The sequence below is a fragment of the Musca domestica genome, unplaced genomic scaffold, assembly GCF_030504385.1.
Source record: "Musca domestica strain aabys unplaced genomic scaffold, Musca_domestica.polishedcontigs.V.1.1 1, whole genome shotgun sequence".
NCBI lineage: Eukaryota > Metazoa > Arthropoda > Insecta > Diptera > Muscidae > Musca > Musca domestica.
The window spans coordinates 3,712,670-3,728,935 of NW_026712114.1; the positions used below are offsets into that span (position 1 = coordinate 3,712,670).

Consider the following 16,266-nt stretch of genomic DNA (forward strand, 5'->3'; position numbering starts at 1 on the left):
GCTCGAAGGAAGATCTTATAATTGGAGTACAAACATATTTAGAGGAAGAGAGAGAGAGTGAATAAGATCATCAAGATAAGCAAATTCATTCATTGAAGTAGCCTAACTCACTTTTATAATATAATAGATTGTTAGCATTATACATACGGATGTTCTACTTTGAAATGTATCATTTAATAAAATTTGAATTTAATTTATAATTTTTTAAAAATGTATTTATTTTCTAAAAATTATTCTCTTTTTTAAAAACAGTTAATTTTTCGTCATATTCTTTATAAAAACTTATATACATTTACTTAAACTATATACAAAGTTGTAATAATATGTCCCCAGCTTTTCCTTATTAACTAAAGCAACCTTTTCACCGTGTGGCTATTGGCAATGGTCATAAGTTCATCCAAGCTGTGTTTTGTTATTGTATCCCGTATTATTCTGGTTCTGCAAGGAGAAAAAGAGAGAATTGAAATAAAAGAAATCAAATTAATAGTTAAAATTTTTCTTTCAATGGCTCATGGAAAATCGGAAAAAAACCAAAATTCAATTTATTGAAAAAATTATGTATGGTAAAGTCATTAACCCGATTTTGGTTGGACAAAAGAAAAGCAACTCTGTTGTACTTTTATATAATCGCTACAATTTCAGTTGTTTTGAATGGTGAGAGAGTTTTCGAGATCAGTGCGTAGACGAGTAGTGGCAGCTGGTCTGTATGCCCGTAAGCCGTCAAAAAAGCCATTTATGTCTGAAAAATCGGAAAGCCACGATGGCTTTCAGAAACGATTATATTAATTGGAATCCAGCTTAATGGAAAACCATTTTATTCTGGGATGAGTCGACGTTTAATATTAAAGGTTCAGACATGAACAATTTTACGATGAGAAGACCAAAAAAAGAAACACTCAAGCCGCAGTGTTGCAAGGGTCTAGTGAGGCCTAAGGAAGGGTCAAAAATGGCGTGGCTGTGTATTTCTTTCCATGGACTTGTGTCTATCCATGAAATAAACGGAGTTATGGATCGGTTCGTTTACAAAGTAGTGTTGCACATCAAGTTGTTCCCTTTCGCTTATTTAGGGTTTTCAGTAAGACAATGATCCCCAACATGCATCAAAACTTGTCAAAGATTTGTTGCGGGAGTCAAAAATTGGTGTTATGTCATGGCCGGCGCAATCACCTGACCTAAATCCAATAGAAAACTTTGGAGTATCGTAGACGGGAAGGTCAAGCGAAATTCGAAAACAAATAAACACAACATTTTCCAAAGAATTCGGGGTGCCTGGCATACCCAAGGATCAAATTGAGCATGTTATAGATTAAATGCCTCGTATGTGTGCAGCTGCTATCAAAAATAATAATAATCGACTACTAGCTTTAGTTTTAACCATGACAGAAGAATACAGGTAGATGCATCAACGCTTGGGAGCATTGATATGTCAAAAAAATTTAAATGTTTTTTCAAATATAAATAGATTTTTATATGTTTTCTTATACTACGTCATTCGGAGGCTATTATAATTTGCGTTTTTCAACAATTTTTACAAATTTAAATAATTTTTCATTCAACATTTTCAATTCCAAAATTGGTTTGACAGTTCATTGTCCCAGCAGCTGCGTCGACGCGTCTACCTATATTCTTCTACCAATGTTTTTAACCAAGCAAAATTGGGTCGTTTTAGTATTCCATATATTATTTTTCATTCAAAATTATTTGTGTACTTTTTAGTTTTTTAAAAATGAATGGGGTACTTAATTCATTTAAAACTGGAAAAATAATTTCAATTTTTTATTTTTATAAAAGGTACAGGGCATTTATTGTCTTTTGCGATTTTAGTTGCTTTAGATTTGGCTACTAGCGTATACTAAATATACATTTTAGAGTTAATGCCGTACTTTGTGCAAAATCTTCAACAAAGCATCATTCACGAAGGATGACATCAAAGACAAAAATATTATTCTTCAAAGGGAAGAAGACGAATCTCTATTTGAATTGTATAATAGAACAAATATTTGCACCAATCTTCCCAAAAATACGAAAATATTCCCATTTTTTTATAATTTTTTTCTCGGACTTTTTTCGAGTTGGCGCCTAAAAGTAACATAAAATTTCGTTTTAGGCAGAAAGTGTCAAAGGAAGGAACCATACATGTAGGTACAACAGTTTTTATGAAAATTACCTACGAAAGTGAAAATTATGTTTTTTTCGCTTTTTTACTGTTAATTTAGCACAAATCCAATCCGAAGAGACCTGAATATCAAATTTCGGGATTCCAGCTCTACATCTTCACCCAACACTCTATTCTATATTTAGTTCTATTCCTTCACCCAATTTATTACTATTTAGCACTTTTCCTACAATTATAGTACATATTTTCAAAACTACCTTGAAGCAACCCGTTTTATTTTTATATATTTATATTTAATCCCAAATAATGCAACCTTGAATTTTATTTAAATATTTAGTACTATTATAGATAACTTAGCCATTACGTTATTAAATAACTGCGTTCTAGACGACAATTTCGCTTCTCAAACATAGAACCGAAGTAAGAATGAATTTCAATAAATTACTCATACAGCGATCCTCATTCTAACATGTTACATTGTAACCACCAGATAAGATTGTTGTGAGCAAGAATAAAGTAGTACTCATACAGTCATACTCATACATTTATTGTTTTAGTTCTATTACTTCACCCATATCCTATTTCCAGATACCAACATAGACTTAAATATAAAATTTGAGGATTCTTGAACTATCCCTTCACCCAATACCAAATTTAGTACCTTTCGAGCAAATATAGGACGCATTTTCAAAGCACTGCCATATCTCAAACATAGTAATCGAAATATAAAATTTCACAATTTTATCTCTATCCCTTCACCCAAAACCAATTGTAGTACAATTTAGTACTTTTGGTACAATTTTAGTGCACATTTCCAAAACCACATCTTTATCACAAACCTCCACAAACACTTAGTCCATAGTTTCAAAATTCCAACTTTATCCGTTCACCCTAAACCAGTCGGTTCAGAGTCTTAATTGCACACATCTTATCTTTGATACTTACTGATTTGAACTGAGTCCATCTAAAAATCCTCGAGTCAAACTATTCAACACCTCATAGTTCATAATGAAGTTATGTACCAAGTACCCCATATTCAGGGTAAAGATGACATGGGAAAATGAGATATCCTTTAGCAATTTCAACACTAAATTCGATGAGGTTTTCTTGGCCGCAGACATGCGATTGCAGAACTCTTGCCACAGGGCCTGAATGGCTATCACCGTAGACAGGGTGAAGAAGGAGACTTTATCAACCCACAGATATGAGGCACCACCCAAAAAGGCGGCCAATATATGTTGTAGGTCACGTGACAAATGGCCATAGTATTTGTACAAAAGACATGATGAGATCTAAAAAAAAATATTAAAAAAATTACAAATTTTTTAAAATTGAAAAATCTGATTTAAAACTCACCCTATAAATACCACCATAGAGCAGAAAAAATCCAGCCATATTTGGACGAAATTGTTTCAGTTTTGCCGCAACGACCTTCATCATACCTTTGCAACCCTTGGGCACGCCACCCTTCAAGAGGGCATTTAGCAAATCCATAGGTATGCCACAGGTTAGACCAACCTTAATGCCATCCAAAATAAATTTCAAACATTTCGTTTGACCATGTACACACTGGTTACGGGGTTTCCAACTATGCTCTACAATGTTGGCATTTATGTCGACAATATTTTCCATAGCTCCCTCAGCTCCTAACGGCGCTGCTCCTGCTGCTGAAATGGACGGTGACTTTTCAATTCCATATGGCTGCATAAACCAAAATCCTTTGTATACTTTTAGGCGTTTGAAATGTAAAATAATGGCACTGTTAATCATAAAGAGAAAGGTTTGCAAAGAGGTCGAGTGCAACAGGAGGCGGGTTATAAGATTGGGGAATTGTTTTAAAATGCCCTCGAATACCTGGGAATGTAAATTGGGGGAACATGTACACATGGAGTATGGGAGTTTAGGGCTTACATTTTTTTAGTTAATACTTACCGCCTGCGAAGTGGCTGTGCAAAAAAGTTTCAGTGTCTTATCCGGCATAAACCAACAGAATTGCATACCGAACACTGTCGGTATGAAAAGTGTGGTATATTTTTGAAAACTTCCCAATTGATTTCTGAAAAAATTGAAATAATTGCTTGTTAAGGGACGAAAATATGATTTTGAATTAATATCAACAAGTTAAAAAGCTGTAAGTTCGGTGGGGCCGAACTTTGAATACCATCCAACATTTGAAACGAGTTTGAAATTTTTCAATAAAAAAATAAAATCCTTTTCAAAATTCTGTTAAAAATCATCAAAAAACCGAATATCGGGAGGTACCGTTATATAGAGGCTATACGAAGACGTGGACCTGAACAAACAATTTACTGTCATAGGCTGTAGTATGCATTACGAACTTTAAATACAAAATGTGAAATAATTCCGGTAAATAATGTCGCTAAAATCATCAAAATACCGAATATCGGGAAATACCGTTATATGGGGGCTATACGAAGATGTGGACCTGCACAGACAATTTTCTGTCATAGGCTGTTGTATTCATTACGAACTTCAAATACCAAATTTGAAACAATTCCGGTGAATAATGTCGCTAAAATCGTCAAAATACCGAATATCGGGAAGTACCGTTATATGGGGGCTATACGAAGAGGTACACCGGTGTGGACAAGTTTCTGTCATGGGCTGTAGTATTCATTACGAACTTCAAATACCAAATTTGAAACAAATCAGGAGAATAATGTCGCTAAAATCATCAAAATACCGAATATCGGGAGGTACTGTTATATGGGGGCTATACGAAGAAGTGGACCTGCACAGACAATTCTCTGTCATAGGCTGTAGCATCCATTACGAACTTCAAATACCAAATTTCAAACAATTCCGGTAAATAATCTCGCTTAAATCTCTAAAATACAAAAAATAGGGAGGTACCGTTATATATGGGCTATACGAAGCCGTGGACCTGCACAGACAATCCTCTGCCATAGGCTGTAGTATCCATTACGAACTTCAAATACCAAATTTGAATAATGCCGCTAATATAATCAAAATACCGAATATCGGGTGGTACCGTTATATGGGGGCTATACGAAAACGTGGGCCTTCACAGACAATTCTCCGTCATAGGCTTTAGTATCAATTACGAACTTCAAATACCAAATTTGAAACATTTCCGGTGAAAACCGGTGAGGTGAAAATAGGGAGGTACCATTATATGGGGCAATACCAAAACGTGGACCCACCTGGTCCATTTTCAATACCAAAAGTCCTGCAGACATAATATACATTTGAGTAAAATTTTATCAAACTACTTTATTTCGTTCGGAAGCTTAAGTGGTTTCCAAAGACGGACGGACATCGCTAAATCGACATTGAATTTTATGCAGATCAAGAATATATATACTTTGTGGGGTCTAAAATGTATATTTCGAGGTCTTACAAATGAAATGACAAACTTAATATACCCTCCATACTATGGTGGAGGATATAGAAAATAGCTTTCGTATCGTCATAGATAAACGTAAGATAAATCTAAAAAAGTAGGATTATCCGATGGAGAAGACGAAAGAAAAATGTGTTGGCGTTTTAAGACTTCCTCCAAGGAACCATTTTTTATATTTTTTAAATTTTTAGTTTTCAAATTCGGTTCCATTTCTATTTTTTTTTTTTATTAAAATCAAAATTTTCGCTCAATTTTAAATATTTTTTTTTTTTTGTTTCACTTACCTAAATAAACAAATGAAATAAAACGAAGACGAAGCTGCCATTGCCGTCAAACCCACCGTCTTCAGATAGTATTTTAATGTACTTAGGAATAATTCATTGTCCATTGTTTTCAATTTCAATAATAAGGGGGTCTGTAATTAAATCAAAATACAAAATTTTAACAAAAAGAAACATGAAATGAAGTGCATTGCCAATGCAAAGAAAAAAGTGCCGTTCAAAGTTCATGGAAATACAAAGAGTCGTCGAGCGTTTCTATTAACAAATTATATAATATTTTACATGTGAACTTTTTAAAATTGTATTTAGAAAGCCAATTCGAAATTTGCATTTACATTGTTTTTTTTTTAATTTTTTTTTTAATAAAGTTGTAAATCTTGGCTTTTTCAATTATTTTTCTGAAAACCCCAAGTGGTTATCGTTAAATCCAGCATTAAAATGTGAAAAAAATTTTGTGTCTCGAACCATCGCTCGTTACCGTGATACTGGTAGCGTAACCCGACGTCAAAGAAGTGGACGGAAGAAAGCAGCAACATCAGCAGAAATGGTTCGAAACTAAAGAAGCGACTTGATCGAAACCCGCGTCGTAGTGGCCGAAAGATGCCTCGTGAGCTGAACATATCGCAATATTCCATTCGGCAAATATTGAAAAATGAGCTCGGGGTAAAGCCACACAAATTCCAAAAAGTGCAAGAACTTACACCGCAACAGAAAGAAAATAGACTCAAAAGAGCTAAAGAGTTGCTTCGCTTGACCGAAAGTGGTGAACTGCCGAATTTGATTTTCTCCGATGAGAAAACATTCGTTGTCCAGCAGTTTGTAAACAAACAAAATGATCCTGTTTACTTGCCAAAGAGGTCAGCTGAAAATGTGCACCTTCGGTTGGCCACCAGAACTCAAGCGCCGCCCATGGTGATGGTGTGGGCCGCCATAACAGCCCATGGTCGCTCTCCATTCGTATTAATCGACCGTGGCATTAGAATAAATACCGAATATTGTGTGTGTATTAAAGCCTTGGGCACGCAAACATTTTGACCGCAAACCTTGGACATTCCAACAGGACTCAGCATCATCGCACTCAGCACGCCCCACCCAAGGAAAGTTACAAAATGAGGTTCCTCGCTTCATTTCCAGCGCACAATGGCCACCAAAATCTCCGGACTATTGTGTCTGGAGATTTTGGTCCATCCCCTCACCGGGAATGGGCCAAAAACCCGCAGAGCAACATTCAGGCAGTGTGTGACGGTTTCATTGGCCGTTTGAAGGCTATAATTCGTGCCATAGTAGACCAATTCGAGCAAATCTAAACGTATTCTAAATGTTGATGCTATTTCCGACATTTTTTGCTTTCATTCAATATTATTAAAATCATGTAGAAAAACGGCCTTCAGCTCTAGTCTATCTCCTTCCTCCACTTGTCCATAGATTATCTTCTCTGCTCGTCTGTAAAAACTCCCTTCAGCTCGTAGTTAAAGATTCCCTCAGCTCGTCTATAATGACTCGCATCCACTCGTCTATATAGACTCGCCACCACTCTTCCATAAAGACTCCCCTCCGCTCGTCTATAAAGACTCCCTTCTGCTCGTCTATAAAGACTCCCCCCTGCTCTTTTATAAAGACTCCCCTCCGCTCGTCGTCGTCCCCTCAGCCCGTCCTTAAAGACTCTACTCCGCTCGTCTATAAAGGCTCCCTGGTTTCAGCTCGTCTATAAAGTCTCCCCTCCGCTCGTCTACAAAGACTCCCCTCCGCCCGTCTATAAAGACTCCCCTCCGCCCGTCTATAAAGACTCCCCTCCGCCCGTCTATAAAGACTCCCCTCCGCCCGTCTATAAAGACTCCCCTCCGCCCGTCTATAAAGACTCCCCTCCGCCCGTCTATAAAGACTCCCGTTGCTCGTCTATAAAGTCTCCCCTCCGCTCGTCTATAAAGACTCCCGATGCTCGTCTATAAAGACTCGCCTCCTCTCGTCTATAAAGACTCCCGATGCTCGTCTATAAAGACTCGCCTCCTCTCATCTATAAAGACTCGCCTCCTCTCGCCTATAAAGACTCCCCTCGGCTCGTCTATAAAGACTCCCCTCGGCTCGTCTATAAAGACTCCCCTCGGCTCGTCTATAAAGACTCCCCCCAGCTCGTCTAAAATGACCACCATAGTTATACAGGATTCAAATATTCCACATTATATTGGTATTGGTAATATTGGTATCAAACTTAAACAAATTTCGATGGGATAATAATTTTAGGTCCAACTCGATTTTTATGTTTCATTTCCGGTTTAATTACGTTATATGTCGTACCCATTGTTGTGTAACTACCTATGACGACAATCCGCTTTTAAAAATGAAATTATATTGTGTAGAATAGAAACACGTCGGTTCTTTTCTAATAATGGCGTTTAGAACTCGTGCTTAATTAAATTAAAATAAAATCTTTCAACAAATTCAATTAAAGAAAATGTAAATCGATAAATATTTCAAACAAGTCCAGTCTGGCCAAATAGAAATTAAAAAAAAAAAATATTCTAAAACAAAATAAATTATTAACCTATAAATTTGATCAGCATCAATTGCTGTCGCATAATTAACATTGAATTAAGTTAAGCCCCGCCATTGTTGCTTCTTGGGATGATCTGATATAAAATTATATAAAAGAAATTACTATGCTAATATATACAAAAATATTTTTTGGTATTTATTTTGTAAAATTTGGAATTTGTATGGGAAATCAAACATTTTTGAGTGACAAAGTTTGTCACAAAAACGTGACTTGCCTAGGAAAAGAAAGAAATTTGAAATGATTTTGTATTCAAATAAGTTCTCTAAATTATCTGTATATGTTTGGAAAAAAGACTAGACTAAAAGACACATATGGGAGCTTTTAAAAATAGTATACTACTTAAATACGAATTTGAATTTAGATAGTATTATAACACTGTGGAAATAAATAACAAATGTAAATTAGTTAGCCATTGTCTGGGTAATATTATTATGGAAGAGGTTAACAGACTTAAGAGAGTTTTGGGGGACCCCCTTTTAACATACGAATACATATTATTCGTCATGCTAATTTAAGCATTAAAATGTTTTAGTCGCAAAATAAGTCAAAAGTCAGGTCAAAACCCGGATTAGACGTGAAAAAGTATTTAATTCAAAAAATGTTTAAAAAATAATAAATATTAATAATAATCTAAAAATCTCTGCGCATTTACTGATGGCCTTTTAAAAAATAGTTTTTAAAAAATATTCCTTCAAAATATATTTTTTAAAAAACCCTTCAAAAATTATTTTTTTTAAAAATCCACATTTACCGATGGTCTCTTAAATTTTTTTTTTTTTAAAAAATCCACGTTTACCGATGGTCCTCTAAAAAATATATTTTTTTTAAATCCAGGTTTATGGATGGTCCTTTGAAAAATATATTTTAAAAAAAAAATCCACGTTTACCAATGGTCCTCTAAAAAAATATATTTTTTTAAAAATCCAGGTTTATGGAGGGTCCTTTAAAAACTATATTTTTTTAAATCCAGGTTTACCGATGGTCCTTTAAAAAATATTTTTTTTAAAAAATATATTTTTTTTAAATCCAGGTTTACCGATGGTCCTTTAAAAAATATTTTTTTTAAAAAAATCCACGTTTACCGATGGTCCTTTAAAAAATATTTTTTTTAAAAAAATCCACGTTTACCGATGGTCTCTCAAAAAGTATTTTTTTTAAAAAATCCACGTTCACAGATGGTCCTCTAAAAAAATATTTTTTTTTTAAATCCAGGTTTATGGATGGTCCTTTAAAAAATATATATTTTTTTTTTTTAAATCCACGTTTACCGATAGTCCTTTAAAAAATATATTTTTTTAATCCACGTTTACCAATAGTCCTTTAAAAAATATATTTTTTTAAATCCACGTTTACCAATAGTCCTTTTAAAAAATCCACGTTTACGGATGGTCTTTCAAAAAATATTGTTTTTAAAAAATCCACGTTTACCGATGGTCCCTCAAAAAATATTTTTTTAAAAAATCCACATTTACCGATGGTCCCTCAAAAAAATTTTTTTTAAAAAATCCACGTTTACCGATGGTCCCTCAAAAAATATTTTTTTAAAAAATCCACGTTTACCGATGGTCCCTCAAAAAATATTTTTTTAAAAAATCCACGTTTACCGATGGTCTTCTTCAAAAATATTTTTTTTTTAAAATCCACGTTTACCGATGGTCTTCTTCAAAAATATTTTTTTTAAAAAATCCACGTTTACCGATAGTCTTCTTCAAAAATATTTTTTTAAAAAATCCACGTTTACCGATGGTCCCTCAAAAAATATTTTTTTTAAAAAATCCACGTTTACCGATGGTCCCTCGAAAAATATTTTTTTTTAAAAAATCCACGTTTACCGATGGTCCCTCAAAAAATATTTTTTTAAAAAATCCACGTTTACCGATGGTCTTCTTCAAAAATATTTTTTTTAAAAAATCTACGTTTACCGATGGTCTCTCAAAAAATATTTTTTAAAAACCCCACGTTCACCGATGGTGCCTCTAAAAATATTTTTTTTAAAAATCCACGTTTACCGATGGTCCCTCAAAAATATATTTTTTTAAAAAAATCCACGCTTAACAATGGTCTTTCAAAAATATTTTTTTTTAAATCCACGCTTACCGATGTTTACCGATGGTCCCTCAAAAATATATATTTTTTTAAATCCACGTTTACCGATGGTCCCTCAAAAATATATATTTTTTTAAAAATCCACGTTTATCGGTGGTCTCTCAAAAAATATTTTTTTTAAAAAATCCACGTTTACCATTGGTCCTTTAAAAAGTATTTTTTTTAAAAATCCACGTTACCGATGGTTTTTTAAAAAAAATATTTTTTTAAAAAATCTACGTTTACCGATAGTCTTTTAAAAAATATTTTTTTAAAAAATCCACGTTTACCGATGGTCTCTCAAAAAATATTTTTTTAAAAAATCCACGTTTACCTATGGCCTTATTCAAAAAATATTTTTTTTTAAAAATCCACGTTTACCGATGGTCCCTCAAAAAATATTTTTTTAAAAATTTACGTTTACCTATGGCCTTATTCAAAAAATATTTTTTTTAAAAAATCCACGTTTACCAATGGTCCTTTAAAAAATATTTTTTTAAAAAATCCACGTTTACCGATGGTCCTTTAAAAAATATTTTTTTTTAAAAAATCGACGTTCACCGAGGGTCTCTCAAAAACTATAGACAAGCTGAACGGAGTCTCTATAGACGAGCTGAACGGAGTCTCTATAGACGAGCTGAACGCAGTCTCTATAGACGAGCCGTAGAGAATCTCTATGGACGAGCCGTAGATAATCTCTATGGTCGAGCCGTAGAAAATCTCTATGGACGAGCCGGAGAATGTCTCTATAGACGATCCGGAAAGAATCTCTATGGACGAGCCGGAGATATTCTCTATAGACGATCCGGAAAGAATCTCTATGGACGAGCCGGAGATATTCTCTATATACGAGCAGGAGAGAACCTCTATAGACGAGCCTGAAAGAGTCTCTATAGACTAGCCGAAGAGATTCTCTATAGACGAGATGGATTGAGTTTCTATCGACGAGTTGGAGAGTGTCTCTGAGCTGAGGTAGACCCTAAGAGGAGTCCCTATGGACGAGCTGAGGGAACGCTCTATAGAAGAGCCGAATTTAGTCTTTATAAATGAGTCGAAGGTGATCTTTGTAAACGATCCCGATAGAGTCCCTAGAGTTTAAGGGACAATTTCGATATGCTGTTGAATGCGAATCCTTGAATCTTGGGTGAGCGGAAATTTCAGTCCTTCGAGATTTACATTCGACTATGGTTCCCATGAATATGGGCCGACGCCATGACGTTACAATTATCCGCAAGAGTAACGATCTCTATGCCGGCTGGAGTTTTTGGAGATTTAGATTTGAAGAGTTTAAACGTTTCCGAATATTACAGCCCTCCATCCCGCTTTATTTTGAGTGGATTGGGATAATTTTCACAGAATACCCTTTTCAAAATATTTTTTTTTAATTGCTTCCCCACGACACATTCCAATTCAAAACAACTGAATTTCAAAATTATTTTTTTTTTAATTTTTAATATTTTTTTTTTTTGCAATTCCACTTTTAGTTTTTTTTTATTTTTTATAGTTTTTTTCATATAAATTTCACACTTACAATTAGTAGCGGCGAAAAATATTTGAAACCTCCCAAACAACTATTGTACAAATTATTTAAAAAATAACGCAAACAGCCAATGCCTGGGTGCAGGATACTTTGGGAACAGTGGTTGGTGCACAGCGGCGGATAAAATATTTTACTTGGGACGACCATTTTTATTTTTTTTCAGTTAATTTTTTTAATTTTTTTTATATTTATAATTTTTTTGTTTGTTTTTTAAAATTTGTTTATTTTTTAATTTTCGTTTTTTATTTTAATTTCCTCTTTTTTATTTATTTATATTTTTTATTTAATTTTCTTTTTTTTATTATTTATTCAACTCTTCTCTTTCGTCTGGAGACGAACAGATGACGAATATTTCAAATAGAAAACACTTGACTTATTTCCGCAGCTCAACATCAAGCCAAACACCGAAACGCGTGCGCCACAATTTGCCCGGCGCGCTATTATCGCGTTTATTTGTAAAATTGAACTAAACATAAGTTTGTCGCCATGCTTGGCTTAGAGGTGTTCGTCGATTTTTGGATTGTATGTCCGCACCAATGTAGAGGTTTGTTAGCTAGCTGGATGAATGGTTGGCCAGCCAGTCAGCTAGCCATTCTGTCTTTGTTGCGCTCCCTACACCTGAGAGCTGAGCGTTTTCGATTTTATGCATAGCTTTTGTGACGTTCGACAATAAATTGTGAACGCTGCTCATTTTATTATAATTAGCTTTGAAATGTATTAGCTAAAATATATATCGGAAAACCGGTGCTAAATATCTGTTCCGTAAAACCTTGAACTTGATCGAGAAACAATTGTAAATAAATAATAGATGGGAAATGTTATTCCTTAGTTAAAGTCGACTAGGTCAGATGCTACGACTCTGCAGGGACCTAGCCAATACTTTCGTTTTCCAGATATCAGCATGTTGTTTTTTTTTTTTTTAACAAAGCTGTGGCCCTATGTGTCTTATATTCGAAGTGATGCCAAACATATTAACAGAGGCGGCTAGATTAAGCAGTAAATGTGCTGTGCTTTCAGAAATAGCTATGTTACTTCGGAAAAAGTTAAAGAAACACAGACCTGCTTCGATTTAAATACAAAATTGAAAATTGTTACTTACATTACACTGTGGAACTAAATTAAATATTATACATCGATATTTATGGTCTTGGGAACTATTACGATAGATTAGGTTAATGCTCTATAAACTTACAGGGTGAAATAATAAAGAAAAACTGGAACAAAGTCAAACGCCATAACTTTTACATTTTTTTTAAAAAAATTTTATTCAATGAAAGCAACAAATGTCGAAAATAGCATCAAATTTTAGAATAAGTTTAGATTTGTTCGAAGTGTTCACCTTTGGCACGAATTATGGCCTACAAACGGTCAATGAAACCGCCACACGTTGCTCGAATGTTGCTCTGCGGTATTTTGGCCCATTTCCGGCGAAACGCTTGCTTGAGGTGAACGACCTTTTGGTATTTTTTAGTGCCAACCTTGATTTCCAAAATACTTCCGACACAATAGTCCAACGGATTGGTATCCGGAGATTTTGGTGGCCATGGTGTGCTGGAAATGAAGCGAGGAACCTCATTTTGTAACCATTCTTGGGTGGCGCGTGCTGAGTCCTGTTGGAATGTCCAAGGTCTGCGACCAAAATATTTGCGTGCCCAAGGTATTAATACACCCTCCAGAATATTTTCGCAATAATATTCGGCATTTATTCTGATGCCATCTTGTTTCCAAAATACTCCAGACACAATAGTCCAACGGATGGGCATCCGGAGATTTTGGTGGCCATGGTGTGCTGGAAATGAAGTGAGGAACCTAATTTTGTAACCATTCTTGGGTGGCGCGTGCTGAGTCCTGTTGGAGTATCCAAGGCCTGCGGCCAAAATGTTTGCGTGCCAAAGGCCTGAATACGCCCTCCAGAATATTTTCGCAATAATATTCGGTATTTATTCTGATAATACGAGCGGAGAGCGACAATCGGCCTACACCATCACCATGGCCGGTGCTTGAGTTCTGGTGGCGAACCGATGGTGCACATTTTCAGCTGACCTTTTTGGCATGTGAACCCGATCATTTTGTTTGTTTATAAACTGCTGGACAACAAATGTTTTCTCATCGAAGAAACCCAAATTCAGCAGTTCACCACTTTCGACCAAGCGAAGCAACTTATTAGCTCTTTTGAGTCTATTTTCTCTCCGTTGCCGTGTAAGTTCTTGAACTTTTTGGAATATCAGTGTCTTTACCCCAAGCTCATTTTTCAATATTTGCCGAATGCATTATTGCGATATGTTCCGCTCACCAGACATTTTTCGGCCACTGCGACGCGGGTTTTGATCAAGTCGCTTCTTTACTTTTCGAACCATTTCTGCTGTTGTCGCTGTTTTCTTCCGTCCACTTCCTTGACGTCGGGCTATGCTAACAGTATCACGGTAACGAGCGATGGTACGAGGCACAAAAGTTTTATTCACATGTAAATGCTGGAGTGCTCTAACGATAGCCACTTGTGGTTTTCCAGCCAAATGTAAAGAAATCACACTATCACGCTTGAATTTTATCACGAATAACTTTTCTTCTGGAAAAATGCTCAACAAAATGCTTTTGTACGCTGGTAAACAATATAATAGGCTGGAATAATTTTAACAGCTGTCGGACGAGTGGCTTAGTTATGACAGCAGTCTGAAGTTGGTTGCAGTTATTTTCATCTCACCCAATTTGAATATTTTCTAAACAATTTTTACAAATGTTAGTCAAGAAAATAAAATCATATAATAGTTCTGTCTTACCTTTATTTAATTGTAGCATGGTCCTACTTGTCTGTTTGAAACCTGTTTTTCTTTTGTCGTTCAAAAGCGGCTTTAACTATTTTATTCACTGTTCCACAAAAAGTTGATATAACATCTGGAAATAAAACAAATAATAAAAAATCATTTAAAATATATTTATTTATTACGGCGTATCACTAAACCCTCCTTCTCCAAACGTCTTCAAAGCAAAGTCAATTTTGAAATTGGAAAATCTGTAGGAACTTTCCAAAATCATCAGCAGACACCAAAACATATTCTCCACAATATTAGAATCACAACTTCCTCCACAAATGTTGTCTACCACATCGCTGTTTCTATTTTGGTATAAAACTTACTATTTGTTGATAAGTCTTATCATTTACTCATACTTTTATTTTATAATTTTAATTAATTTTGCAATTTGCCAATTCGTTTACTTTTCACAACCGTCAAAATTGTTGTCTGCCTCAAACCAATTAATAAAATAAAGAAAAAGAGATGAGACAGAATGTATCAGCTGTCATTGTTAACGGTTATTCTCATTGAGAGTATTTTTATACCCTCCACCATACTATGGAGGGTATATTAATTTTGTCATTCCGTTTGTAACTCCTCGAAATACTCACGTCAGACCCAACAAAGTATATATATTCTTGATCAGCGTAAAATTCTAAGACGATTTAGCCATGTCCGTCTGTCTGTCTGTGTGTCTGTCTGTCTGTCTGTCTGTCTGTCTGTCCGTCTGTCTGTCTGTTGTAATCACGCTATCTTTCGAACAAATTGAGATAGAAGGCTAAAATTTTGCACACATGTATATTTTGCCAGTAGGCAGGTTAAGTTCGTAAATGGGTCATGTAGGTCCAAGTTTTCATATAGCCCCCATATAACGGTACCTCTCGATATTCGGTATTTTGATGATTTTAGCGACATTATTCACCGGAATTGTTTCAAATTTGGCATTTGAAGTTCGTAATGGATACTACAGCCTAAGACAGAAAATTATCTGTGCAGGTCCACGTCTTCGTATAGCCCCCATATAATGGTACCCCCCGATATTCGGTATTTTGATGATTTTAGCGACATTATTTAACGGAACCGTTCCAAATTTGTGTATTTGAAGTTCGTAATAGATACTGCAGCAGAAAACAGAAAATGGGCCATGTAGGTCCACGTCTTCGTATAGCCCCCATATACCGTACCCCCCGATATTCGGTATTTTGATGATTTTAGCAACATTATTTAACGGAACCGTTCCAAATTTAGTATTTGAAGTTCGTAATAGACACTGCAGCAGTAAACAGAAAATGGACCATGTAGGTCCACGTCTTCGTATAGGCCCCATATACCGTACCCCCCGATATTCGGTATTTTGATGATTTTAGCGACATTATTTACCGGGATTGTTTTAAATTTCGCATTTGAAGTTCGTAATATATACTTCAGCCCATGCCAGAAAATTGTCTGTGCAGGTCCACGTCTTCGTATAGCCCCCATATAACGGTACCCCCTATATTCGGTATTTTGATGA

General features: G+C 35.1%; 1 protein-coding gene across 1 annotated transcript; it reads right to left on the reverse strand.

The window, feature by feature from the left end:
• Window positions 1-272: 272 nt before the first annotated feature.
• LOC101893809 (uncharacterized) lies at window positions 273-12,569 on the reverse strand. The gene is made up of 6 exons (XM_059132232.1): window positions 11,953-12,569; window positions 5,786-5,916; window positions 4,049-4,172; window positions 3,473-3,970; window positions 3,062-3,408; window positions 273-438 (listed from the first exon to the last, which is right to left on the reverse strand). The coding sequence occupies exons 1-6, from the start codon at window positions 12,106-12,108 to the stop codon at window positions 348-350; spliced, it is 1,347 nt and encodes a 448-aa protein (XP_058988215.1). The 5' UTR covers window positions 12,109-12,569; the 3' UTR covers window positions 273-347.
• Between the last annotated feature and the right edge of the window lie 3,697 nt (window positions 12,570-16,266).

What these genes read in the sequence shown, in the direction of transcription:
- LOC101893809 (XM_059132232.1), bottom strand. Translation starts at nt 12,108, where the DNA reads ATGGTCGTCCCAAGTAAAATATTTTATCCGCCGCTGTGCACCAACCAC. An exon ending in ATTTTTCGCCGCTACTAATT is followed by an intron (nt 5,917 to 11,952) that starts GTAAGTGTGAAA and finishes ATTTAATTACAG; the next exon opens with ACCCCCTTATTATTGAAATT. An exon ending in GCACAGCCACTTCGCAGGCG is followed by an intron (nt 3,971 to 4,048) that starts GTAAGTATTAAC and finishes TTACATTCCCAG; the next exon opens with GTATTCGAGGGCATTTTAAA.